Source organism: Mustelus asterias, chromosome 21, assembly GCF_964213995.1.
Source record: "Mustelus asterias chromosome 21, sMusAst1.hap1.1, whole genome shotgun sequence".
Lineage (NCBI taxonomy): Eukaryota > Metazoa > Chordata > Chondrichthyes > Carcharhiniformes > Triakidae > Mustelus > Mustelus asterias.
This window is the reverse complement of record NC_135821.1, coordinates 20,315,964-20,342,748: the sequence shown is the minus strand read 5'-3', so window position 1 is coordinate 20,342,748 and position 26,785 is coordinate 20,315,964. Positions and strand designations below refer to the sequence as shown.

Below are 26,785 nucleotides of genomic sequence, written 5' to 3'. Positions count from 1 at the left end.
AGCGCCAGGGACCCGGGTTCGATTTCCGGCTTGGGTCACTGCCTGTGTGGAGTCTGCACGTTCTCCCCGTGTCTCCATGGGTTTCCCTCTGGGTGCTCCGGTTTCCTCCCACAGTCCAAAGATGTGCGGGTTAGGTTGATTGGCCGTGATAAATTGACCGGGAATTAGCAAGGTAAAATGTGTGGGGTTATGGGAATAGGGCCTGTGTGGAATTGTGGTCTGTACAGACTGAATGGGCCAAATGGCCTCCTTCTGTACTGTATGGATTCTATGAAATTTACCAACAAGTCCTGTCTGAACTTTTGAGTGTGGAGCAAAGGTAGTCAAAATACTAAAATACGCTGCAGTATTGCAAGCAAGATGCACAAAGTTGGGGATAAGAACCTTACTGTCGACAATGTTTTTAAAAAATTCATTCATGGGACATGGGCGTCGCTGGCTGGGCCAGCATTTATTGCTGATCCCTAGTTGCCCTTGGGGGGGGGGGGGGGGGGCAGTTGAGAGTCAACTCCATTGCCGAGGCTTTGGAGTCAAATGTAGGCCAGATCAGTTAAGGACGGCAGATTTCCTTCCCTAAAGGACATTAGTGAACCAGATAGGTTTTTCCGACGATGGTTTCATGGTCATCAGTAGATTCTTAATTCCAGGTTTTTTTTTTATTGAATTCAAATTCCACCACCTGCTGTGGCGGGATTCGAACCCGGGTCCCCAGAACATTAGCTGAGTTTCTGGATTAATAGTCTAGCGATAATACCACTAGGCCATCACCTCTCCCTGAAATAGTAAAACATCCCAAGGTGCATCACAGGAACAATTGTCAAACAAAGAGGTAGACTTTTAAGAGTGTCCTGAAAGAGGAAAGAGTGTCGGAGAGGTTGAGGGAAGGAATTTCAGAACCTCATGCCTTGACAGCTGAAGACACAGTTTTGCAATGAAGAGAATCAGGAAGTGCAAGAGGTATACTCTGGTATACTAACTCTCCCATTGGAACACTCGACTGCCTTTTCCATTCCAACACATGACAACGCAGACAACAAGTTTCAGACGGGGAGTGGGGATGCAAATCTGACAAGGGCACATGATTCCTTCAGGGCTGGGGTGGGAGAGGAGGGGTGAGGTGGAGAGAAGACGTCTGGAGGGAGGAGTAGTAGACCGTGTCCAAATGAGTGTACCCCAGTATTGTGCCTGTATATAGTGTCTTTAAGCTCTTGGACAGGACATCACAGAGGGAGGAACTGATGATATTCCCTGGGGGGGGGGGGGGGGGAACACATTGCCTTCTGCTGCATGTTCAGAAACAATACCAACCAAGCAAAGGCCTTCAGAACACCACGGGTTTACAGAAACAATCACACTTATTGGGCAGGGTTTCACTCCTGTCCATGTTTCTATTAAGTCCCGGCCCCCAGGAATCAAGGGCCCATGACTATATCAGCGAGAGCCTCACTACCAGACTACGACAACTGGGCTTGGATTGTCTCAAATTGCAGCTAAGGCCCAATGCAGGTAACAAGGGAGATCTTTACAAAACCCACATCAGATTAATGGCTGCAGCTCATGCCAGTTGAATCACCAAATATTGCACATTTTTTTGCATCTACGATCCCCAAACATTCTAAACACTAAGCATTCAGCCCTGGTACAGGGTTGCTGTAATGTTGGCCGGTGCCAGTGGAGGTCGCCGGTAACGTTTGGACAACTGAACCAACACTAAGGGGCAAATCAGCTGCAATAATTCTGCTCCACATTAACATTGGGTACCTGCCTGATTAGTTGGATTGATAGGATTTAACATTTAGAAATTACTGAGTCACAATGGGTGGCACGGTGGTTAGCATTGCTGCCTCTCAGCGCCAGGGACCCAGGTTCAATTTCGGCCTTGGGTGACTGTGCAGAGTTTGCACATTCTCCCCGTGTCTGCATGGGTTTCCTCCGGGTGCTCCGGTTTCCTCCCGCAGTCCAAAAGATGTGTGGGTTAGGTGGATTAGCCGTGATAAATTGCCCCTTAGTGTCAGGGGGGGCTAGCAGGGTAAATAAGTGGGATTATTTTAAAAGTAAAGTTTATTTATTAGTCATAAGTAGGCTTACATTAACACTGCAATGAGGTTACTGTGAAATTCCCCTAGTTGCCACACTCCCGCGCCTGTTTGGGTCAATCCACCAGTAAGTAGTCTCACAACACCAGGTTAAAGTCCAACAAGTTTATTTGGTAGCACGAGCTTTCGGAGTGTTTCAGAGTGTTGCTCCTTCCTCAATCCACCTAACCAGCACATCTTTCAGACTGTGGGAGGAAATCGGAGCGCCCGGAGGAAACCCGCACAGACACGGGGAGAAACGTGCAGACTCCACACAGACGGTGACCCAAGCCGGGAATCGAACCCGGGTCCCTGGCGCTGTGAAGCAGCAGTGCTAACCACTGTGCCGCCCAGATTTGGGATTATGAGATAGGGCCTGGGGTGAGATAGTTGTCGGGGCAGGCTTGATGGGCCAAACAGCCTCTTTCTGCACTGTGGGGATTCTATGATTCTAATGGTTGAGAGCGCACAACACCTCCAACAACCTGCACGAATAGGATTGCTGCAATTATTAACACAATTCAGAGAGCAAAGTTGAATGGATGGTCGCGAGGTGCCTGCTGCCATGGCTTGATACTGGGTGGAAACCATTTTGTTCACACTGGAGAACCTATCTCGGGGGTGGGGAATTCAGGTAGCAGCAAAGTGATTCGAAACCCACCCAAACTGCTCAGAATGCTGCATTCTGAGTTCCGACTGCCACAGAACAACACCCAGAGGGGGGGCACTGGTTTGTGCGAAGATTATTTACACTGATTATGGTGAAGCAGAGGAGAAAGCATCGCAGGAAAAATGACTCAAAATATCCAAAATCATTTGCTTTGCGCTGAGCAGCCAGGGACAACAAGATCCTTCAGGCAAAGGGACTGAAACTCCCAGGTTTAGTTGAGAAGGCCAGATACTTTCACGGAACCAAATTTATTCCAATAATGCACGGAGGAATTTGGTGAAAGAGGAATATACAGTATATTAAAAATAAACTCAGTGCTATTGTCGGGGGGAGGGGGTGGGGGGATGCAGAAGAATCTACTGCTTAACAGACTCTAAATACACCATACCCAAAATAAAGATATTCGATACAGTTGGCATTAGGAACAATTACCATCTGCTTCGATCCACACTGGCAATATTTGGAATAAGGTCTCCTGTATCTCAGGCTGGATTAATAACTCCAATTGTCACCTCACAACACCCCCCCCCCCCCCCCCCCCTTCCCCAGAATTAGTTTCTCCTGAAGCTTTCCGGCCCCATCTGTCCCATTTTGGATAAATTCCACTCGACTCACTTGGATATACCTGAATTGTACGACTGTCTTCTCTCTCTCTTAACCCTTCCCAACTACAACCAAAACTTCACAGAGTGAAGAATGGAACCGCGCAGTTGGGTTTTTCCCACCTCAGTGAGCAGCTGGTGGGGGACGAGGGAACCGGTGAGGAAAGCAAAGCATTGACAGCCCAAGCAGCTTCACCCAATCCCTTTTCTTGGGGGCTTTATAATGGCCACAGTAACTTCAACTTTGGCTACGATAGGGGTCACCTTGGCCACGCGTTTGCAATAGTGATGACAACCTCAAGACCTGCAGTGTGCGTGAATGTGACTTCAGGTGAGAGTTTCAACTGTAAAAGTCACAGCATTGTCTCGGCCTCGGGTAATCCCCGGTCCGTCTCCCCGCACACCAGTGTTATTTTGACCAGTGAAATTCACTTAACACAGCTGGGGTCAGCTATGCGGCCTATACACGGATATGATTAAACTGCACATTTTACGGTATGCAATTGTTTTCACACTCCAGGTGATTGAAAGAAATCCTCGCATTAGCTGGCAAGATAGATTTAGGAAACTCCTCCTGCAGTAGAACTTAAAATGCCTTTCAGTTACACGTGTGAGAAATACGACCAAAGTGGCCAGGGTTGTTAATTGCTTGCCCTGCCTGACATCTCACCCGCCCCCCCCGGACTGGTCAAGCTCCTTTTCATTTTGAAGGGCAAGGTGGGCAGGTGGAGGAACTTCCTGCACAGGCAACACTTCTTGGGTCAACAAGGGAACGAAATGTGGGCATACGACCGTACCCACACACCCCCCCCCATTGCCGCACACCCCAAAACCAAAATGGCCCAGAGACATGCACCTGGCTCACTCAGACCTCTGTTGGCAGTTGAAAGCTATTTATCCATCTGTACTGAGTGGCTGACTCGAGCGTCACCCTGCCCTGGAGCTTTGATCAGGGAGAGGGACTAGGTAAAGCCAGCAGCGTAACAGCTCTGCTACCTTCCTTGTGTAACTGTGGGGCGTGTCGGCTGCTGCCCACGGTCGGTTAATGCTCCCACCTCCGAGGCCAGAATGAAAAAAACTTGACTTTCCTCTGCAGCCGCTGAGGACACTGGCAAATTAGAAACCACTTGGGGCGCGTCGCAGCTGTCCTTGGGGCCGCACACTCGCCTAATCCAATAACACAGCTCCAAATTCAAGTGGAGGATGAATGGCACAAGCAGATGCAGTGAGGGGCTGCCCCCCCCCCCGGCCTCCCTTCGGGCTAAAGCAGTCAATCAATGCCAGGCTCTCTCTCGGGCTCGGAAGGAAGTTGTGTGAATGACAAGCCCAAACGCTGCAGTAACAACCCGAGCTACTCAAACACAGGTCTCGTTTCGGGATCTTAGAAAGAGAAATCACGCAGCACTGAGGTATGTGTCCCAGGTGCAGGCAACAGCGTTCGGACTTGTCCTGAACAGGTTGGTGGGAGGGGGGCAGTTAATCCGGATTCCCTGCTCAGTTAGTGTACCTTTGGGCTTTTGTTCCGAAACATTTTTTTTTTTAAAACTTCCCCCAATCAGTGCAAAAACACAACCTTGGCAACGTAGAAACCAAACGCTGGATAAGACACCCGAGCGAGCGAGCGACCCTGTCACAGAACAGGACCACGTGAAGAGCTAAAGGTCAAAGAAACCCATGCTGCCCAGGTCAATCTATGAGAAGGTCCATCTCCCTGCCCCAGCGGTTGGGCTCAGATCTGAGCCAAGAGCTTCAGCCCATTCGTGCCCGCGAATTCTAAACAGAGAAGATCCTCTGATGCTTCACAAGGGGACCTGTGTTCCCAGCGTTGAGTGTCGTTCCTGGACAGCGAAGAGCGCGTACTGAAGGACCCGGCTTTAATTCAGGTTCAGCACACTAAAGGGCCACACTGACCAGGAGGCTTTGCGAAGGATCGCCCTCAATGCTTTGACTGTCCGATGTTAATCCCAGTGTAACTGCAGGTCGTGACTGTCTAGAAAGTCAGTGGAGAAGACACTAGGGGTTACGGAGCTCAAAGGAGCAAGGCCCACGGAAGAGCTGCCCATAGTGAGGTCCAGCCACTCCATGTTGTCCAAGTTAGTGTCAGCAAGGTCCAGAGTCAGGCCGGCGCTGTCTGCAGTGAAGTGCATGTCAGAGGTGTCCATGGGTGAGTGCGGGTGTTCCAGAATACTGGAACTGCTCAGCATTTGGTTGTGTAGGTCATCGATGAGGGAGAGGGGCTCCGTCCCATCGTTATCCACCGACAAGAGCGGAACGCCAGTGCTGCTGACGAGGAAGTCCTCCAGGCGGCTCTCGTGGCTGCTGGACTGACTGTCGCTGATGGATTCCAGCAACAGCTGCGGGGACTGCAGCCGTGCTTTGCCGGCTGCCGGTGGAGACATGGCGAGCGTGGGCGAAACGTTCCGGGGAGACGGCGTGTTTAATGACGTGGAAACATCCTTGGCGTTGAGTGAAATTTCTGTCAATGAAGAATAAAGTAAATCAATGCTTCGTTCACTTCTTATTCCCCTTACCCCAGTTTCGGGTCCTCACACTGCCATTTGCGGACACAGTCTCAGCCACTCAACGTATCTCGGAGTTTCCTGAGTACTCGGGCGGGGTGGTAAAGGCCATCGATTCCTCAGGGAATCCCCCAGGGTGGAAGAGTCAATTGCTAGGGGGCATAGGTTTAAGGTGCGAGGGGCAAGGTTTAAAGGAGATGTACGAGGCAAGTTGTTTTTACACTGAGGGTGGTGGACGCCTGGAACTTGCTGCCGGGGGAGGTAGTGGAAGCAGATACGATAGTGAGTTTTATGGGGCGTCTTGACAAATACATGAACAGGATGGGAATGGAGGGATATGGTCCCCGGAAGGGTAGGGGGTTTTAGTTCAGACGGGCAGCATGGTTGGTGCCGGCTTGGAGGGCCGAAGGGCCTGTTCCTGTGCTGTAATTTTCTTTGCTCTTTGAAAATAAATTAATCAGGTGGGATTAGTTGGTCAGCAGTACCAGAGTTTTGGGACACTGGATGGGGCTAAACCCTCCCCAGCAGCACACTGGGTGAACCAAATGGACTGCAGTGGTCCAGGGAAACAGCTCACCGCCACCTTCTCAAGCACAGTTCGGAATGGGTAACAAACACTGGTCTTGCCAGTGACACTCACATCCCATCAACAAATAAAAAAGTCAACTTAGGGAGAGCTTTGGAGCATGGATCCAAAATTATCCCAGTGTTGGACCGCTATCAGAGACTTTATGGGATTTAATCCAGGTGAATGCGAAGTGATGCATTTTGGTAATGCAGGGGGGAGCTATACAATAAATGGCAGAACTATCAGGTGTATAGACACACAGAGGGATCTGGGTGTGCAAATCCACAGATCCTTAAAGGTGGCAGCACAGGTGAAAAAGGTGGTGAAGAAGGCATATGGCATGCTTGCCTTTATTGGACTGGGCATAGAATATAAAAGTTGGCATATGATGTTGCAGTTATATAGAACGTTGGTTAGGCCACATTTGGAATACTGCGTCCAGTTCTGGTCGCCACACTACCAGTAGGACGTTGAGGCTTTGGAGAGAGTGCAGAAAAGGTTTACCAGGATGTTGTCTGGTATGGAGGGTATTAGCTATGAGATGAGATTGAGTAAACTAGGGTTGTTCTCCCTGGAAAGACTGAGGTTGAGGGGCGACCTAATAGAAGTTTATAAAATTATGAAGGGCATTGATAGGGTGAACAGTTGGAAGCTTTTTCCCAGGTCAGAAATGACAAACACAAGGGGTCACAAGTTCAAGGTAAGGGGGGCAAGGTTCAATACAGATATACGGGGGACGTATTTTACACAGAGGGTGGTGGGGGCCTGGAATGCACTGCTAAGCAAGGTGGTTGAGGCAGACACGCTAGGATCATTTATGACTCATCTAGATAGCCACATGAACAGACTGGGAATAGAGGGATACAAACGGATGGTCTAGTTAGGAACACATGATTGGTGCAGGCTTGGAGGGCCGAAGGGCCTGTTCCTGTGCTGTATTGTTCTTTGATGATGCACAGTTACATGGGAGCCTGGGATAAAAGGTTCGAAACAGAAGAAACATATCTGTCGTCACCCACTGACTTACCTCCACTTTCAATGAGGATGTCAAACAAATCGTCCATCTGTTGACTCCTGGAGTTTTCCTGCGGAGAGTAAAACATCAGGGTCATCACTGGTGCAAACTAAAGAGTGTTCACTGGAGTGGCCTAGCCATCCAAAGCAGTGAAAATATTAAGATTCCCAAAGTAAAGAAAGGCCACGGGTCGGGACCTTCAGCAGCTACTCGGTGTCTTTAGGGCCGTTCTCAGACAGAGAGTCATTAGTCTGAATCACAGTGACGGCACCAAGTTCCACTGGTGATTGTCCTAGTTCCTACTTGAAGCTGGGATTCGGAGGCTGGGAGCAGTTGGAGATGATGTGGGGTGTGATATTAAGTTATCCCACCACAAACTAGGAGGAAACATTGGCCCAGCCATTTTGAGAAGAACTCCCTCTTAGCAATTTCCCCAGAGAGGCAAAGCCAAATCGGCACCTGGGCAGATTGGCGTGAACTGGGTCCCGGGGGTTAGAGTAAGTGCTGAGGCCCAATTCGGAATCTCTCAAATTTCTACCATCTCTTTGATCTGCTGGAATTCTGCACAAAAGCCGAGCAATAGTGAGAGCACGAGTCTCTGAACAGAGTGAAAGTCAAATCACTTGTCTGCTCCATGGTTAAACGCTGTTGATAGACCATGCCCCATCTCCACGGGGTCATGGCCTGACCTTTGGCCCCATCCCCACAGGGTCATTCACAAGCCTGAATTTTGTGGGGCCTCGTTTCCTACCTCTTATCATTCTGGATAGCTACCCTTTATCACTAATGTCCTTTAGGGAAGGAAATCTGCCCTCCTTACCCAGTCTGGCCTATTTGTGACTCCAGGTCCCACAGCAATGCGGATGATTCTCAAATGCCCTCCGAAATGGAGGGCGTTTAGGAATGGACAATAAATGCTGGCCTCCCACCTCACACTGCCCCATCCCCAGTTCCATTGGTCCATCTTTCTCTTGAATTTTGATGAGACACATGTGTTGTCAAAGTTTTTCATCTTGCACTCATCAGGACAAACACAAGAATGCCAAATTTCACAATATCTATCAGAATAATTGATGCTACAGGAGGACTGGTTAGCAAGGCGACCCTGATTGGCCGGGATGTTGCCATGGAGAAAGCCCAGGAACTACAGGCTCCCCAATCTCCTGGGTAATGCAAAAAGAGAGAGATTCTGCCATCCAATTCAATTAACTTTGAAAGCGAAACAGTTGTGGTTCATCATCATCAATATTCTTGCACATAAATGAAAATGTTTTGGACTGTGGGAGGAAACCGGAGCGCCCGGAGGAAACCCACGCAGATACGGGGAGAATGTGCAGACTCCACGCAGACAGTGACCCAAGCTGGGAATTGAACCTGGGTCGCTGGCGCTGTGAGGCAACAGTGCTAACCCACTGTGCCACCGTGCTGTCCCAGTGCTTCAAAACGAAGATGATGCAGCATCTTCAGGGACAATTGACGTGAGGGGGAGGTGGGGGGGGGGGGGGAAAGGACTCTCTCCTCAAAAGACAGTGGGCGGGTATTTGCTTCAAGTCACAGTTTATGAAACCTCTGAAGCGATGTGCAGACTCACCTTGTGTGTGGAGCTGGGCCCGTTATTCACAGCATTCGCCGCCCTGGCTTTTAGTGAGCTGTCACTGATGTTACTTGTGAAGCACGGCTCCAGGTTTGGGGGTGTAAAGGAGTAGGAGAGCACGGCACCGGACGTCCCGGTGATCAGCTGCACACCCAATTTTTGGTCCTACATTTAAAACAAACACAGCGAGGCATCAGATACGGTTCATTGCGACTGGTACTCAGCCAGAATGAGGCTAGCCCTGACCCGCATGGCATATTGTTAATAAATGTAGTTTCTAAACATTATTACACAACACACAGCATCTGACAAGGCGGCGGCCACTGGGTCTGTTCATGAATTAGGATTACTTATTGCATTTGTATTGCCACCACAATCTGACACATGCTTCTATGATATTTCCTCAATAAGCCAGCTAGCTATCTATATATCTATTTCTATCTGTCCTATTGTTTGGAAACAAACATTACAGAACTTTATTTGAGCCTGCTTTGGGGAGGAGGGGGGGGGAATGGGAAGGGGGGGGTGGGGGGCACGTGGGGGAGCCCGCGATTCAGCTCCACAAACACAAACGGTCTACCTTTTTCACTGGCGGGTTCATCACTCCTGCCTGCTGCTTTGCCTGGGTGCTGGCTGTTGGCTGCTGTGTCTGCTTCTGGGAGGGTGGGGATGGCACTGCCTGAAAGAGAAAAGGGGTGTGGGGAATTAGACAACTAGAATCGTGCCTCATTGTGCCAATCAGCCGTGACGAAACAACACTCCAGCGCAGAGTAAGTCCCGCACAGACAGTGACCCGAGCCGGGAATCGAACCCGGGTCCCTGGTGCTGTGTCCCTGACGAAGGGACTTAAGGCTCCGAAAGCTTGTGGCTTTTGCTACCAAATAAACCTGTTGGGACTTTAACCCTGGTGTTGTGAGACTTCTTGCTGTGAGGCAGCAGTGCTAACCACTGTGCGACCCAAGCTGAACGAAAACACAGTTATACTGCATTCAACAAAACAATTCTTGTCGGTCCCCAGGGTGTAACTTGCGGTGAATAAAACAACGAACTGACTGTGGAGGAGACAGGGACTGCAGCCTTCATGCAGGAAGAGCAGTGAGGGAACAGCTCCCTCTGCTGGCACATACACATGATGTGGAGATGCCGGCATTGGACTAGCGTCTGGGACAACGGATGAATGAACACCGCTCGACAATCACCAGGCAAGACTGTTCTCTTCCTGTTGGGGAGCACTTCAGCGGTCACGGGCATTCGGCCTCTGATATTCGGGTAAGCGTTCTCCAAGGCGGCCTTCGCGACACACGACGGCGCAGAGTCGCTATGCAGAAACTGATAGCCAAGTTCCGCACACACGAGGACGGCCTCAACCGGGATATTGGGTTCATGGCACACTATTTGTAACCCCCACAGAGTTTCACTGGCTGTTTTGTCTGGAAACAATACACATCTTTTTAGCCTGTCTTGATGCTTTCTCCACTCACATGGTTTTGTTTCTTAAAGACTTGATTAGTTGTAAGTATTCGCATTCCAACCATTATTCATGTAAATTGAGTTTGTGTCTTTATATGCTCTGTTTGTGAACAGAATTCCCACTCACCTGAAGAAGGGGCTTGCAGCTCCGAAAGCTTGTGTGGCTTTTGCTACCAAATAAACCTGTTGGACTTTAACCTGGTGTTGTTAAACTTCTTACTGTGTTTACCCCAGTCCAACGCCGGCATCTCCACATCCTGGTTAAGATGTGCAGGTTAGGTTGATTGGCATGCTAAATTGCCCCTTAGTGTCAGGGGACTAGCAAGGGTAAATACACAGGATAGGGCCTGGGTGGGATTGTTGTCGGGTGCTGGCTCAAATGGGCTGAATGGCCTCCTTCTGCACTGGATGGATTCTATTCTATGATTCTATGAAGATGCAGCACAGAAACACAACATTCGGCTCCGATGCTCTGCGCCCATATTTATGCTCCACGTAAACCTACTTCAATCTCACCCCATCAGCATATCCTCCGGTTCCTCTCTCCTCATGTACCTGTCTAACTTCCCCTGAAGGAGCTATGCTATTCGCTCCAACCACTCCATGTGGTGAGGTTAGCGTTCTATCTGGATAAGAACACAACACAAGAACACAATAGAAGCAGGAGTAGGCCCTTCAAGCCTGCCCCGCCATTCAATACAATCTTGGCTGATCTATGCCGGCCTCAAGCTCCTTGTCTGTGCCGTTTCCCCAGAGTCCTCTATCCCTCGATCTATCAAATATTTATCCACCTCCACCTTAAATACTTCTAATGATCCAGCCTCCAGCACCCTTTGGGGCAGAGAGTTCCAGAGACTCACCACTCTCTGCGAGAAGAAATTTCTCCCACCTCCGTTGTAAATGACCGGCTCTTTATCTTGTAGCGATGTCCCCTTGTTCCAGACTCTCTCCCGGGTGAAAACATCTCACCATCTACCCTGTCAAACCCTCTCAGGATCTGACATGTTTGAATAAGTCACCCCTCACTCTTCTAAACTCCAAGGAATACAGAGCCAGACTATTTAGTCTATTTTGAAAGTTTATTTAGAAAATCTATTGAGGAAGTTTCCCCCAGCTCTGCTCTCCCCCACTGTGAAAACATTTACACATTCACCCTTTTTAATCCCTTCATAATTTTATCGATCAGGTCGTATGCAAATCATAGAATCCCTACAGTGCAGAAGGAGGCCATTCGGCCCATCGAGTCTGCACTGACAACAATCCCACCCAGGCTCCATTCCTGGAAGACCACATATTTCCCCTGCTAGTCCCCCGACACCAAGGTCAATTTATCATGGCCAATCCACCTCACCCGCACATCTTTGGACTGTGGGAGGAAACTGGAGCATCCGGAGGAAACCCACGCAGACACGGGGAGAATGTGCAAACCCCAGACAGACAGTGACCCGAGGCCGGAACTGAACCCATTCCCTGGCGCTGTGAGGCAGCAGTGCTAACCGCTGTGCCACCGTGCCCGCCCCAATGTACAGATGTACAAATGAAACCCACCACAGCAAATGAATAATAAAAAACATACAAAGCAAACTTCCCATTATCCTCATTGGCCAGTTAAATGACAGATAGTTATTTAAAATACAAAGACTTGTGAATTAGTGCTGTTTGGCCACTCGGGGAATCTGAAACAGAGAGCGATTACCAAATGGCCGAGGAAGTAAAGGCACCAAATTCTCTCCAGCACACGGTCCTGGGTCAGCTGACATAACGCAGCCATGGAAAGCAGAGGAAAAGTAGTCAGTGAGTTCCCCCCCACCACCCCAAGCCAGTGTTAACATCCAGTGGAGGACATGATTAACCAGAGCAGCGACCTCCCCTAACTCTTACTATCGAGGTTCACCCGTGGACAGCCAACTGGCTGGAGGGACAGACATCAGCCGTGGCCTCAAACCCTCACAACATTGGGCCATTACACCCGGAGTTTCCATTCGGTAAACGCTGGCAGTGTTGGGAGGCTCGAGGAGCCGGCATGCCCAGAGGCCTGGCTTCAACTGTACACCTACTCTAACCCAGGCACAGACTCCTCTTCTGAAGCTTACACCCCAGTGAGGTAAAAAACACAAACCGGAATTAACAGGAAATGCTCAGATCGGGCATCACCCGTGGATGGAGAGAGAGACTGACCCTTTGTCATTCCCGGCGTTGTGTTTCTCTATCCTCTCTCTAGTGGTAATGCACTGATCCACACGCTGTACACTCCCGCCAAATCCCCAGCGGCACGGTAGCAGTGGTTAGCATTGCTGCTTCACAGCTCCAGGGACCTGGGTTCGATTCCCGGCTTGGGTCACTGTCTGTGTGGAGTTTGCACATTCTCCTCGTGTCTGCGTGGGTTTCCTCCGGGTGCTCCAGTTTCCTCCCACAGTCCAAAGATGTGCGGGTTAGGTTGATAGGCCATGCTAAAAATTGCCCCTTAGTGTCCTGGGATGCGTAGATTAGAGGGATTAGTGGGTAAAATATGTAGGGATATGGGGGTAGGGCCTGGGTGGGATTGTGGACGGTGCAGACTCGATGGGCCGAATGGCCTCTTTCTGTACTGTAGGGTTTCTATGATTTCTATGATCTTATCCCTTCCATCTACAAAATTAACTCTTAGTCAGCTCAAAGGTTATAGGAACGCAAGAAATAGAAGCAGAAGGCGGCCATTCGGCCCCTCGAGCCTGCTCTGCTATTCAATACGATCAACTCCACCTCTTTGACCAACCACTCGGCACCTACCCTCATTATGCTGATAGTGAGATGAACAAAAGATTGGAGGCTAGTTTGGAGCTGTTGGGCCGAAGGGCCAGTTTGTACGTTCTAGGGATGGGAATGTTGTAGCGGATCCCAACCTTGATTCCACTAGTGTCCAAAAATCTCTCAATCTCTGACTCAAGCATACGCAATGATTGGGCCCACACAGGCCTCTAGGTTGGGAATTCCAAAGGTTCACACCCCTCTAGTGAAAGAAATCTCAACGCAAAGTGGTCATCCCCTTATCCTGAGACTGTGGCCCCTTAGTTCTCGACTCTGCAGGGAAAAACAGCCTGGTCACATCTGCCTTGTCAAACCCACTCGGCACCTACCTCATTGGCTAGCATTGGGCCTGTTGGGCCGAAGGGCCAGTTTGTATATTCTATATAGTTCTAGGGATGGGAATGTTGTAGCAGAGCCCAACCATGCCCCTTGGAAAGTGACACAGCCCCATTGCGTACCTGTATTGCCAGCTGAGTCTTGGCAGTGCTCACAGGGGGGGAGACACGGTGCACGTCACTGCTTTGTGGAGTCACTGTGAGGAGGATGTGAGTCCCCACTCCATTAGCCAACAGGCTGGGGGCTTGGTTCTGTACCATTGTCCTCGGTGATCCCGCAGTCACCCGATTTGACTGTGCTGGGCTCAGCAGGACCGCGGACGTCGACGTGGGCTTTTCACAGGCGCCTGTGCTCACCTCCTGCTTCACCGCCACGGCCTTCATTGGCACCAAGTTCGACCCGGGGACCTCGGCGGGACTTGGGTTTCTCCTCGGGGGCTTGACGTGGTTGACGAGCGGGATGGGTTTATTGGGAGCGGAGGGTGTGGACGGCCCAGAAAAGGGACAACTGGCAGGCGGGCTCTCCTGCTTGACGGAGACGGGGATGTGTTTTTGAGCGCTCGGCACGGCTGGGGGCGCACTCACAGCTGGCTGCTGGAGTTGGGTTCTCTTCTCCTGATCCAGCTGCAGCCGGAGAGCTTCCACCAGCTTCTGCTTCTGCCTCAGCATCCTGGTCAGCTCCTCGATCTGCTTGTCCTTTTCCTGCAACATCAGATCCTTGGTCGCGGCTTGCGTGTCCCTGTGTGACTCCTGGTCACTGCCGCGGATGCTGCTGGGCACCAGCATGGCGATGCTCGTCAAGCCATTAATAAAGGCAGGCTCTTCTTTGCCAATGACGCGCATGGGCGAGGACTGGAGGGAGTCGGTGACCGCCTCTGGTGTTGCGCTCTCTTCCATGCTGTGCACCGAGCGGTCAGAGGGAGCAGGAGACACTGGGGGAGTGGAACTGGTGCTGCTCAACTTCACCGCGGACCCTCCGGTCATCGTAGTGACCACGACATCCCCTGGGGTGACCACGGCTGGAGTGCTGCTCAGGCGGGCAGACGGGAAGGCCACCATCACCTCAGCAGGTTTGGACGTGGCGGTGCCATTCTTGCCCATGGTTGAGGCTGTGCTTGCTGGAGTTCCACCACCTTTGTTCTGCTCCTGATAGTTCTTCAGGCGCTCTATGAGATCGGTTTTGGTGCCCGATACAGGCAGGGCTCGCAGCTTCAGCTCCTGCTTCAGTTCAGCCACCTGCAGACAGAAAGGAAACCGTCAACCACACCAGAACAGAGACAGCACGGTGCACAGCCCGTAGCACAGGTCATTGAGTGTCTTTAAGACGGAGAGAGATAGGTTCTTGATTAATAAGGGGATCAGGGGTGATGGGGAAAAGCCAGGAGAATGGGGATGAGAAAAAAAAATCAGCCATGATCGAATAGGGCGGCACGGTGGCACAGTGGTTAGCACTGCTGCTTCACAGCTCCAGGGTCCCGGGTTCGATTCCCGGCTCGGGTCACTGTCTGTGTGGAGTTTGCACATTCTCCTCGTGTCTGCGTGGGTTTCCTCCGGGTGCTCCGGTTTCCTCCCACAGTCCAAAGATGTGCGGGTTAGTTTGATTGGCCAGGTTAAAAATTGCCCCTTAGAATCCTAAAATGCATAGGTTAGAGGGATTAGCGGGTAAATATGTGGGGGTAGGGCCTGGGTGGGATTGTGGTTGGTGCAGACTCGATGGGCCGAATGGCCTCCTTCTGCACTGTTGGGTTTCTATGATTCTATGAATGGCAGAGCAGACTCGATGGGCTGAGTGGCCTAATTCTGCTCCTATGTCTTATGGCAACAGAAGGCCATTCAGCCCACCGTGCCGGCACTAGCTCTTCAAAAGAGCTATCCAATTTCTGGTTTCTCCACAATCCTGTAATTTTTCTCCCCAATTTTCTTTTCAAGATTACTATCTGATCTATTTTCATGATATACAGTTCCACTTGGAAACATAGAAAATTGGAGCAGGAGGCGGCCATTCAGCCCCTTCGAGCCTGCCCCGCCATTCAGTATGATTATGACTGATCATCCAACTCAATAGCCTGATCCCAGCTTCCCCCCCCATATCCTTCGATCCCCTTCATCCCAACTGCTTTATCTAACTGATTCTTGAAAACGTTCAATGTTTTGTCCTCAACTACTTCCTGTGGTAATGAATTCCACAGGATGACCTCTCTCTGGGTGAAGAAATGTCTCCTCATCTCCATTCTAAACGGTCTACCAATATCCTCGGACTGTGAGCCCTGGTTCTGGACACCTCCACCATCGGGAACATCCTCCCTGCATCTACCCTGTCCAGTCCTGTTAGATTTTGATAGGTTTCTATCACTGCTAGTGGGTCCCACCACACAGCGGAGGAAGATTTCAGTGGGTGCAGTAACACGAGTACAACTGGTTTCAGTACTCGCACCCTCCTTCCTCAGCCACCTCACGGTCCAGTGACCCTGCTGGACAATATATTCAAAGGGTGACTAGAAGGTCCTCATCGCTTGGATGGACCACAATTACGGATGATGGATTTAAGGAAGATGGTTGACTGGCCACGATAATTGCCTCAGTGTCAGGGGGATTAGCAGGGTAAATACATGGGGCTACGGGGATAGGGCCTGCGTGGGATTGTTGTCAGTCCATGCTCGATGGGCCGAATGGCCTTCTTCTGCAATGTAGAGTTCTAGGATTCCTCCTCTACTTAAACTGCCTGCATATGAAGGCTGGCCACGACAGTGAGGTATCAGCGGGGCCTCAGAGTCTTCCTTTTTTAAAAAAGTTTATTTATTAGTGTCACAAGTAGGCTGATATTAACACTGCAATGAAGTTACTGTGAAAATCCCCTAATCACCACACTCCGGCACCTGTTCGGGTACACCGAGGGAGAATTTAGCATGGCCAATGCATCTAACCAGCACGTCTTTCGGACTGTGGGAGGAAACCGGAGCACCCGGAGGAAACCCACGCAGTCACGGGGAGAACGTGCAAACTCCGCACAGACAGTGACCCCAAGCCGGGGAATCGAACCCAGGTCCCTGACTGTGGGACAGCAGCGCTAACCACCGTGCCGCCCTGGAATTCAGAGAGGGTCAGAGTCCTCGAGAAAAGGGGGAACAAATGCGTCCATTTTGGATATTTCTGTAAAAGGGCGACATGCTCAAAAAGAAAAAAAACAACCCAGTGGAAATGCATCCATCAGTTTGGAAATATCGATGCCAACGCGGAATAAAATGTTTACTCCCAGGCTTCTTTAACACCTGCTCACTGATACCTGCGGGGGATGAGCCGAGTTACTGTTTGAAGGTCTGGCAATGCTAGGAGCAGAATCACAGTAAGCAGCCGTGAAGGTTTGGGGGTAAAGTCAACATTAAAAGCAGGTGGACAGGTCTGGGCCGCATTTCCTGCCCATTCCCTGCTGTGCCAGCTTTTCCGTTGTTACTGGGCTAATGTGTAAGCAGGGCTGGATGGGAACAGCAAGTTCCCCTTCATGAAGGATGCTCGCAAACTCGGCTCTGATGACAATCCCAGAACAAATGGCCGATTCACTGAATTTACAGCCGGTTATGACGGATGGATAGCCTGCAGGCTGGACGATCAGCCTCAAATCCACTATATTTCGCGGGTGGTTTAATGGAATTTTGTTCAGCCGTGCAGGGGACATGGGCATCGCTGGGCTAGGCCAACATTTATTGCCCACCCCAATTGCCCCTTGAACTGAGTGTCTTGCTAGGTCATTTCAGAGGGCATTTACAGGCCAACCACATTGCTGCGGCTCTGGAGTCACATGTAGGGCCAGACCGGGTAAGGACGGCAGATTTCCTTCCCGAAAGGGACATTAGTGAACCAGATGGGTTTTTATGACAATCGACAATGGTTATCATTAGACATCTAATTCCAGATTTTTCCAGATTGCGGTAGCACCGTGGTTAGCACCGCTGCCTCACAGCGCCAGGGGCCTGGGTTTGATTTCCAGCCTTGGGTCACTGTCTGTGTGGAGTCTGCACGTTCTCCCCGTGTCTGCATGGGTTTCGTCCGGGTGTTCTGGTTCCCTCCTACAGTCTGAAAGACGTGCTGGTTAGGGCGCATTGACCTGAACAGGCGCCAGAGTGTGGCGACTAGGGGAATTTCACAGTAACTTCATTGCAGTGTTAATGTGAGCCTTACTTGTGACTAATAAATAAATAAACAAACTTTACTTTAAAATTTCACCCTCTGCTATGGTGGGATTCGAACCTGGGTCCCCAGAGCATTACCCGCAGTCTCTCAATGACTAATCCATTGACATTTTCACCATGCCAGTGCCTCCCCAGTTAACTGCAGCCAAGGTGTTGAGGGATGAACAATAGTTACCACACGAACAGCATAAAGAAGTTATCTTATTTAAAATGTGGAGACATCAGAAATATTGCTTTACATAGCAAGGATTTAATAGTGTATAACCTGAGGATGAGTGAATCTAAAAATAATTAAATAGATCATGACTCATTCCAAAAGCAGAAGCTGCCGTTGTGTTAATGTTTGTATTAAATGTAAAGAATTCAGTTTGTAGGTCATTCTGTTTCAAATCCATTTGGTAGCAGATGCGCGATTCTCCCCACTGGGGAAACAGCTCCCTCTCTTTCCCCGGCCCCCCCCACACCATAACCTGAACATCAACTCGGCAAACGGGCTGGAGTGTGTGATCTGAACCACTCCACCTGCCCCACCCGACCCATCGCAATCTCATCAACACGGCTGATGGCAGAAGTGTCACTTTTATCAGTTAACATCTCAGGGTGAAGCATTTTTCTTCAAAAAAACATATATTGGGCCAGCTTTCACTCAGAGTAGATTAAAAGGCATCAAGAAATATCAGTGTGCAATGTTTCGTGGGCGCCCACCAAGGGCCAAGTTATTGGTGCCAATGACAGTAAGCAGAAGATCCGCTGAGGAAAAAGGCAGTCTGCCCGAGGTTCAACTCGGACAGTTGGACGCCCAAAGACATAAGCCTCACGGAAAGGAGCACTCCGCTTTAACCTGGCATGGCGCACAGCTCACCGTGGCGCACAGCTCACCATGGCGCACAGCTCACCGAGTAATATCTTGTAATTAAACAGGACAGCAGTTTGTCAAGGAGGGAGTCATAGAGGGTTCACAGCAGTGAAAAAGGCACTTCAGCCCATCATAGAGGTTTACAGCATGGAAACAGACCCTTCGGCCCAACTTGTCCATGCTGCCCTAAGCTTGTCCCAATTGCCTGCATTTGGCCCATATCCCTCTCTACCCATCGTACCCATGTAACTGTCTAAATGCTTTTTAAAAGATAAAATTGTACCCGCCTCTACTACTACCTCTGGCAGCTTGTTCCAGACACTCACCACCCTCTGTGAAAAAATTGCCCCTCCTGACACTTTTGTATCTCTCCCCTCTCACCTTAAACCTATGCCCTCTAGTTTTAGACTCCACTACCTTTGGGAAAAGATATTGACTATCTACCTTGCCTACGGCCCTCATTATTTTAGAGACCTCTTTAAGGTCACCCCTCAGCTTCCTACGCTCCAGAGAAAAAAGTCCAGGTCTATTCAGCCTCTCTTTATAACTCAATCCATCAAGTCCCGGTAGCACCCTAGTAAATCTTTTCTGCACTCTTTCTAGTTTAATAATATCCTTTCTATAATAGGGTGACCAGAATTGCACACAACATTCCAAGTGTGGCCATACCAATGTCTTGTACAACTTCAACAAGACGTCCCAATTCCTGTATTCAATGTTCTGACCGATGAAACCAAGCATGCCGAATGCCACCTTCACCACTCTGTCCACCTGTGACTCTACTTTCAAGGAGCTATGAACATGTACCCTGAGGTCTCTTTGTTCTGTAACTCTCCCCAATGCCCTACCATTAACTGAGTAAGTCCTGCCCTGGTTCAATCTACCAAAATGCATCACCCCGCATTTGTCTAAATTAAACTCCATCTGCCATTCGTCAGCCTACTGGCCCAATTGATCAACATCCCGCTGCAATTGGAGATAACCTTCCCCTCTGTCCACCATGTCACCAATCTTGGTGTCATCTGCAAACTTACTAACCATGCCCCCTATGTTCTCATCCAAATCATTAATATAAATGACAAATAACAGTGGACCCAGCACTGATCCCTGAGGCACACCGCTGGTCACAGGCCTCCAGTTTGAAAAACAACTCTCTACAACCACCCTCTGGCTTCTATCAAGAAGTGGAGATGCCGGCGTTGGACTGGGGTGAACACAGTAAGAGTTTTAACAACACCAGGTTAAAGTCCAACAGGTATGTGCTCTCTTTGAGAGCACATTTCCACTCCATCTGAAAAAGGAGCAGCGCTCCGAAAGCTAATGGTATTTGCTACCAAATAAACCTGTTGGACTTTAACCTGGTGTTGTTAAAACTCTTCTGTCAAGAAGCCAATTTTGTATCCATTTAGATACCTCACCCTGGATCCTGTGAGATTTAACTTTATGCAACAACCTACCATGCAGTATCTTGTCAAAGGCCTTGCTAAAGTCCATGTAGACAACATCAACTGCACTGCCCTCATCTACCTTCTTGGTTACCCCTTCAAAAAACTCAATCAAATTTGTGAGACATGATTTTCCACTGACAAAGCCATGCTGACTGTCCCCAATCAGTCCTTGCTGCCTGTAGATCAGGTCTCTCAAAATACCTTCCAACAATTTACCCACCACAGATGTGAGGCTCACTGGTCTGTAGTTCCCAGGCTTTTTCCTGCAGCCCTTTTTAAACAAAGGCACAACATTTGCCACTCTCCAATCTTCAGGTACCTCACCCGTGACTATTGATGATTCAAATATCTCAGCGAGGGGACCCGCAATTTCCTCCCTAGCCTCCCACAACATCCTGGGATATACCTCATCAGGTCCCGCAGATTTATCTACCTTGATGCGCTTTAAAACTTCCAGCACCTCCTTCTCTGTAATATGTACACTCCTCAAAACATCAGTGTTTAATACCCCAAGTTCCCTAACATCCATGTTAGGGAACTTGGGGTATTAGGGAACCGGGCGCTCCGGTTTCCTCCCACAGTCCAAAGATGTGCGGGTTAGGTTGATTGGCCATGCTAAAATTGCCCCTTAGTGTCCTGAGATGCGTAGGTTAGAGGGATTAGTGGGTAAAATATGTAGGGATATGGGGGTAGGGCCTGGGTGGGATTGTGGTCGGTGCAGACTCGATGGGCCGAATGGCCTCTTTCTGCACTGTAGGGTTTCTATGATTCCATGATTCATGCTTTTCTCAACAGTAAATACTGATGAGAAATATTCATTTAGGATGTCATCCATCTCTTGTGGATCTGCACATAGATGACCTTGTGGATCCTTAAGAGGCCCTATTCTCTTCCTTGTTACTCTTTTGCCCTTTTTGTATTTGTAGAAGCTCTTTGGATGCTCCTTTGCCTTATCTGCCAAAACAATTTTGTGTCCTCTTTTTGCTCTCCTGATTTCTCTCTTAACTCTACTCCTACACCCCTTATACTCTTCAAGAGATTCACTTGATCCCAGCTGCCTCTGCACGTCATGTGCCTCTTTCTTCTTCTTGACCCAGGGCCTCAATATCCCGAGTCATCCAGGGTTCCCGACTTCTGCCAGCCTTGCCCTTCACTCCATCATGCCTGCCCGAGTCAAGCAGGCCTGTTGAAAACCCAATCCAGTTGGTCAGTCTTTGTTGTGAAGTCACTATTCCTTGCACTGCTTTTGTTTCGAGGCCTGGTCCACATTGCTCAATGCAAAGTCTGCATTCCACACACAAAAAGTCACAGAAATTGTTAACTCAATTCTCCCAAAATGCTGGAGAAATTGGAGCTTGAGGGGCTGAGATCATTGTTAAGGAAAGATGTCAATCTTTTTGACTAAACGAGTAAACTAAATCAAATTAACTGAGGGACAAATTAAAAAGGGACAGCCCCCCCCAAAAAAGAAGGGACCCGCCCAAAACAAAAGACAAAGTAGAAAGGAAACTTAAAACATCAAACTAAAATGTGATTCATGGGGTCGACAATACACCCTAGCCCCTGCGGTGCCCAACGGGCATGGAAGGCAGTTAAGGAAGGATATCAAGGGATATGAAGCCAGGGCCGGTAAGTGGAGTTGATATGCTGGACACTTCAAAATCTTAATGCAATCAGGCAGAATCACACCATGGTTTCTTGGAAAGGGAAATTATGTTTGACCAATTTCCTCTCTGAGGAAGTAACATGCAATAATGGATATGGGGATACTCAGGTAGGTAGGCAAGTAAGTTGTGAAGGGGGCATAAGGAGTCTAAGGGCAAAGGAGCATAAGAACAAAGGAATATAGATAGGTTAAGTGAATGAACAAAAAATTTGGCAAAGGGATATAACGTGGGAAAATGTCAACTTGTCCACTTTGGCAGGAAGAGTGGAAAAGCAGTACATTATTTAAATGGAGAGAAATATTGGAGATCTTGGAGGCAGAGAGGGAGGGTCTGAATACACTGGTACATTAATCAGGAAAAGTTAGTATGCAGGTACAGCAAGTGATTCGGAAAACAAATGGGTTGTTTATTGCCAGGGGAGTGAATATAAAAGTGGGAATATTTTGTTACAGTTGTACAGGGCAATGGTGAGACCTCATCTGGAGTACTGTGTACAGTTTTAGTCTCCTCATCTAAGGAAGGATGTAAACGCACTGGAAACAGTGCAAGAAGTTTTACTCAGCTAAATCCTGGGATGAAGGGGTGATGATCTTGTGCCAAAAGGTTGGACAGGTTGGGTCTGTACCCTTTGGAATTTGGAAGGCCAACGCGATCTTACTGAAAAATACTAAATCCTGAGGGGGTTTGATAGGATGGATGAGAGAGGATGTTCCCCCTTATGGGAGAGGCTGGAATTCAGGGATTCTGTTTACAAATATGGGGCATCCCATTTGCTTTTGCTACCAAATAAACCTGATGGACTTTAACCTGGCGTTGTTAAAACTCTTACTGTATTTACCCCAGTCCAACATCTCCACATCATGGCATCCCACTTAAAACAGAGATGAGATTTTTTTCTCTCGGAGGGTCATTAGTTTGTGGAATTCTCTTCACCGCAGCGCAGAGGAGGCTGGGTCAGTGAATATTTTTTAAGGTTAAGTTAGATAGATTGTTGACTGAAAGGGTTCAAAGGGTGTAGGGGGTAGATAGGAAATTTGAAGCCACAATCAGATCAGCCACAATCATATCAGATGGCGGAGCAAGCTGGAGGAAGTAAATGGCCTACTCCCGCTCCTAATTCACATCTCTGTATGCAGATGATACACCTGGCATTTCATAGAATCCCGAAGTGTAGAAGGAGGCCATTCAGCCCATCGGGTCTGCACCAACTCTACAGCAGAGCATCTTACCCAGGCCCATCCCTGCCCTAGTCCCACAACCCCACATATTTACCCTGCTAATCGCCTTAACCTACATATCTTTAGACACTAAGGGGCAATTTAGCATGGCCAATGCACCTAACCTTTGAATATGCAAACTCCACACAGTCACCCAAGGCTGGAATCGAACCTGGGTCTCTGGCACTGAGAGGCAGCAGTGCTCACCACTGCGCTGCTGTGCCGCACATATCTGTAACTTTCCAAATCATGAGGCGTTTTAGATTTTAACAACAATTCGCCATAAATTACAGTCCTGTTCATTCACTTCCTGTTACCATAATCCATCTATCGATCTATTTTGACCGTGTTAATGTTACTCAGTCTGCCTCCAAACAGGAAGAAGCACTCAGAATCCCTACAGTGCAGAAGGAGGCCATTCGGACCATTGGGTCTGCACTGACGACAATCCCACCCAGGCCCTATCCCCATAACCCCACATATTTACCCTGCTAATCCGCCTGACACTAGAGGCAATTTAGCACGGCCAATCAACCTAACCAGCACGTCTTTCAGACTGTGGGAGGAAACCGGAGCACCCGGAGGAAACCCACGCAGACACGGGGAGAACATGCAAACTCCACACAGACAGTGACCCGGGGCCGGAATTGAACCCCGGGTCCTTGGCGCTGCGAGGCAGCAGTGCTAACCACTGTGCCACCGAGCCACACAAACTCATAGCAAACCGAGAGAGAGATAGAGCAGAAAGACAAAGGCAGGTCCCGGAGCACAAAGGAAGTAGAATGGAACTGACCTTCAAGTCATCGAGGTTGAAGGGTAGTGATGTCAGTGGTTTAATGGTGGACGTGCAACTGTTCTGCCGGCTGAGTCCACCGGGTCCCGATGATGGTGTGCTATTGGTCAGAGACCTCACTGAGGCTGCACAGCTCTTTGCTTGCTGGTCACTGCTGGGTCTGAAAGTGAAATGAGAGGCAGCCATTAATGACCAGGCAACCATTGCCGCATGCGGCCACACAACAACATTGGAGCTGACACCCGATATAAACCGAGCAGTTTTTATAGCAGAGAAATACGCCATTCGGCCCAACTGGTCTATTTTGCTCTTCACACTCTTCTTTATACAACCCTATCACCATTTCTACAGAAACCACGACAAAACTGGGCCAGCTCAGCTAGATTAGTATCGAGTCGGAGAAGCTGTGGACATTGAGAATTCGGACAAACACTTGACAAATGACACCTTGGCTGATTCACCACTGGTGCCAGATCTCAGTACTGTGAGGATGAAAGAGAGAGAATTTGGGTTGAGTGGGGGATAGGAAGAGAGAGAGAGATTTTGGGGTCGGACAGAGGAAGGACACGTCCCCCTTTCTTCGTGCTCTGCCACTTCTCTTTCGGCTCACGTCCAACCCTTTCGGGGGGGGGGGGGGGGGGGGGGGCGGGGGGCGAGGAGATTATTAAAACTCGCAACGTGTCACTTTGGTCATGTTTTTTGCAAAAGGGGACACAAAGCAGAAGTTTAATTTTGAGGAACTGGATACAAACGAGCATGAAGTGCTCTTTGACCCAAGATAATGCCATGATGTAATGCTCTTTGACCCAAGATAATGCACCAGCCATCATAGTGGTCTGTATCAAATACACTGGGCACCAAGTACAATGACTATGGAGAAAGGACGCTGCAGTACAGGATGTGGGCTAGGCTATCCTCTGTAACTGACAGAAGCAGCCAAGGCTTTCACAGTGGTCACTCACACTTGTGAAGGTGGAACTTCCAGTTCCACACTTCGAGACCAGCAGTGACTGTGTCAACATTTGCGAACCGTGGAGTAGAAAGAAGAGGTTAAAGCTACTGTGTCATTTTCCTTCCCCCCCCCCCCCACACAGTCAACACCTCCCACCACCTCCTGTCCTCACCTTCTGTCTCCGAGATGCTGACACAGTTGGTGATTCAGTTGTCTGCGAGCGGGTAACCCTCCAGTCACCCTCTTACTCTGCTGTTCATTGGTGAGCCACCCAACAGGTGCTGCCAAGCTATTGCACTGTGCGGGGACCCTGCGGCAGAGCCCCAAGCTGTCCTCATTCCACACACACATTCATTCCGGCAGGTGCAACTGTTTAGCAAACAGAAGCAGGAAGCCTGACTCTCTCCTCCCCCTTCTTGGGGCGAGTGCACTAAGCTTCAATTGCTGCCCTGGTCGAGATAGGCAAATTCAGCAGAGACCAAGAACTAAACCTGGGTCCTCGCTGTCCTCTCTGCCTCAAAATCAGATTACATGCTGCATTGCTCGAGAGTTGCACCAGAAACCAACCAACGGCAGCAATCGTCAAGCCACGTTGCTACATTAAAACAACTCGAGTGCAAAGGCCGCAGACACAGACTAGGCTCTTACTTGGGAGGTGCGGGGAGGATGGTTTGATAGTTGTAGTGCTGCTGTTGCTGACACAGTATCTGGAGTTGGAGGAAGAGCTGTTGCTGCTGGAGCAGTTTGGAGTAGGCGGTGTCCAGAGGCAGTGTGGCCTTGTCGGGTTTCTGGTCTGGTGGGACGTACTGGTGGTATTTCAATTTCTTCACTCGGGATTTTGGCTCCTTCAGTTTTTTGCTTCGCTGGTTCTTGTCACGTGCTGTCTTGGGCTGGCTTTGCTGTAAGTGAGGTGGGGGTGGGGGGGGAGGAGGGGGAGCAGCAAGAAATACAATGAGTTCACCTCAAATACTCAGAGGAGGTAAGATTTATACAACTGACAAAAATCACACTACTGAGACTACATGTCACTACTAAAGTGACAAACCAGTGTTTCGCGAACTATTTCCTGGTGTGATAAAGTCCCCTGGGGGGAGGGGTGGGGTACAAAAGACCCCAGGAAGGGCAATACGGCGGCACAGTGGTCAGCACTACTGCTTCACAGTGCCAGGGACCCGGGTTCAATTCCAACCTCGGGTAACTGTCTGTGCAGAGTTTGCACGTTCTCCCCGTGTCTGCGTGGGTTTCCTCCCACAATCCAAGGATGTGTAAATTAGTGGATTGGCCATGCCAAATTGCCCCTTAGTGTCCAAAGGTGTGGCAGGTTAGGTGGATTAGGCGGTAAACGTGGCGACAGGGCAGGGTTGGGTGGGCCTGGGTATGACGCTCTTTCGGAGAGTCAGTGCAGACTTAATGGGCTGAATGGCCTCCTTCTGCACTGTAAGGATTCCAAGACCCAATTTTAATGCCTCGCCGTACATTCACTGTCACTGGGCCAAAATCCCGGAACTCCCTCCCTAACAGCACTGTGGGTATACCTACATCACATGGACTGCAGCGGGTGCAAGAAGGCAGCAGCCCACCACCACCTTCTCAAGGGGCAATGAGGGATGGGTGATAAATGCTGGTCTAGCCAGCGACACCCACATCCCATAAATTAATAAAACTGAGACCCTACAGTGAAACCTTTAGGGGGTGGTGGGGGCTTTAGCTGCTGAGTCGGGGAAAACGGGATTAGAGTGTTGGGAAAGTTGATGAAAAAGCAGGCTAACAAGATGAACACCTATCTATTCAAGGCAACCATTGGGCCTCAGACAGTATTCCAGTTGGACACGCCCACCAACTACTAAAATGAGGGCTGTCAAAAATCAGTCCAAGCTCCACGCCAGCCCCACTGAAGGTCTTAACCCACAGTCTGGGAAGCCCTGTCACAAACACTCCCGCTGCACCCCAAAACTCCGACTGGACTGGAAAATAAAAAGGGGGCGCGTCTCGCATCTCCAACAGAGCTGATCACTCCTGGATTAAAGCTG

At 49.5% G+C, this 26,785-nt stretch overlaps 1 protein-coding gene across 4 annotated transcripts in view; it reads right to left on the bottom strand.

Moving 5' to 3' along the window:
* Nucleotides 1-479: 479 nt before the first annotated feature.
* The window catches only part of LOC144509181 (myocardin-related transcription factor A-like), a 186,097-nt gene continuing 159,791 nt past the window's right edge, over nucleotides 480-26,785 (bottom strand). For all 4 annotated transcript variants that reach the window (XM_078237616.1, XM_078237617.1, XM_078237614.1 and 1 more), the window contains 7 exons: nucleotides 25,404-25,654; nucleotides 23,804-23,963; nucleotides 13,759-14,871; nucleotides 9,624-9,722; nucleotides 9,041-9,208; nucleotides 7,462-7,519; nucleotides 480-5,823 (listed from right to left, as the gene is read on the bottom strand). In XM_078237616.1, coding sequence (XP_078093742.1) covers nucleotides 5,306-5,823; nucleotides 7,462-7,519; nucleotides 9,041-9,208; nucleotides 9,624-9,722; nucleotides 13,759-14,871; nucleotides 23,804-23,963; nucleotides 25,404-25,654 — 2,367 coding nt within the window. In that variant the 3' untranslated portion in view covers nucleotides 480-5,305. The remainder of the gene's footprint in view (nucleotides 5,824-7,461; nucleotides 7,520-9,040; nucleotides 9,209-9,623; nucleotides 9,723-13,758; nucleotides 14,872-23,803; nucleotides 23,964-25,403; nucleotides 25,655-26,785) is intronic.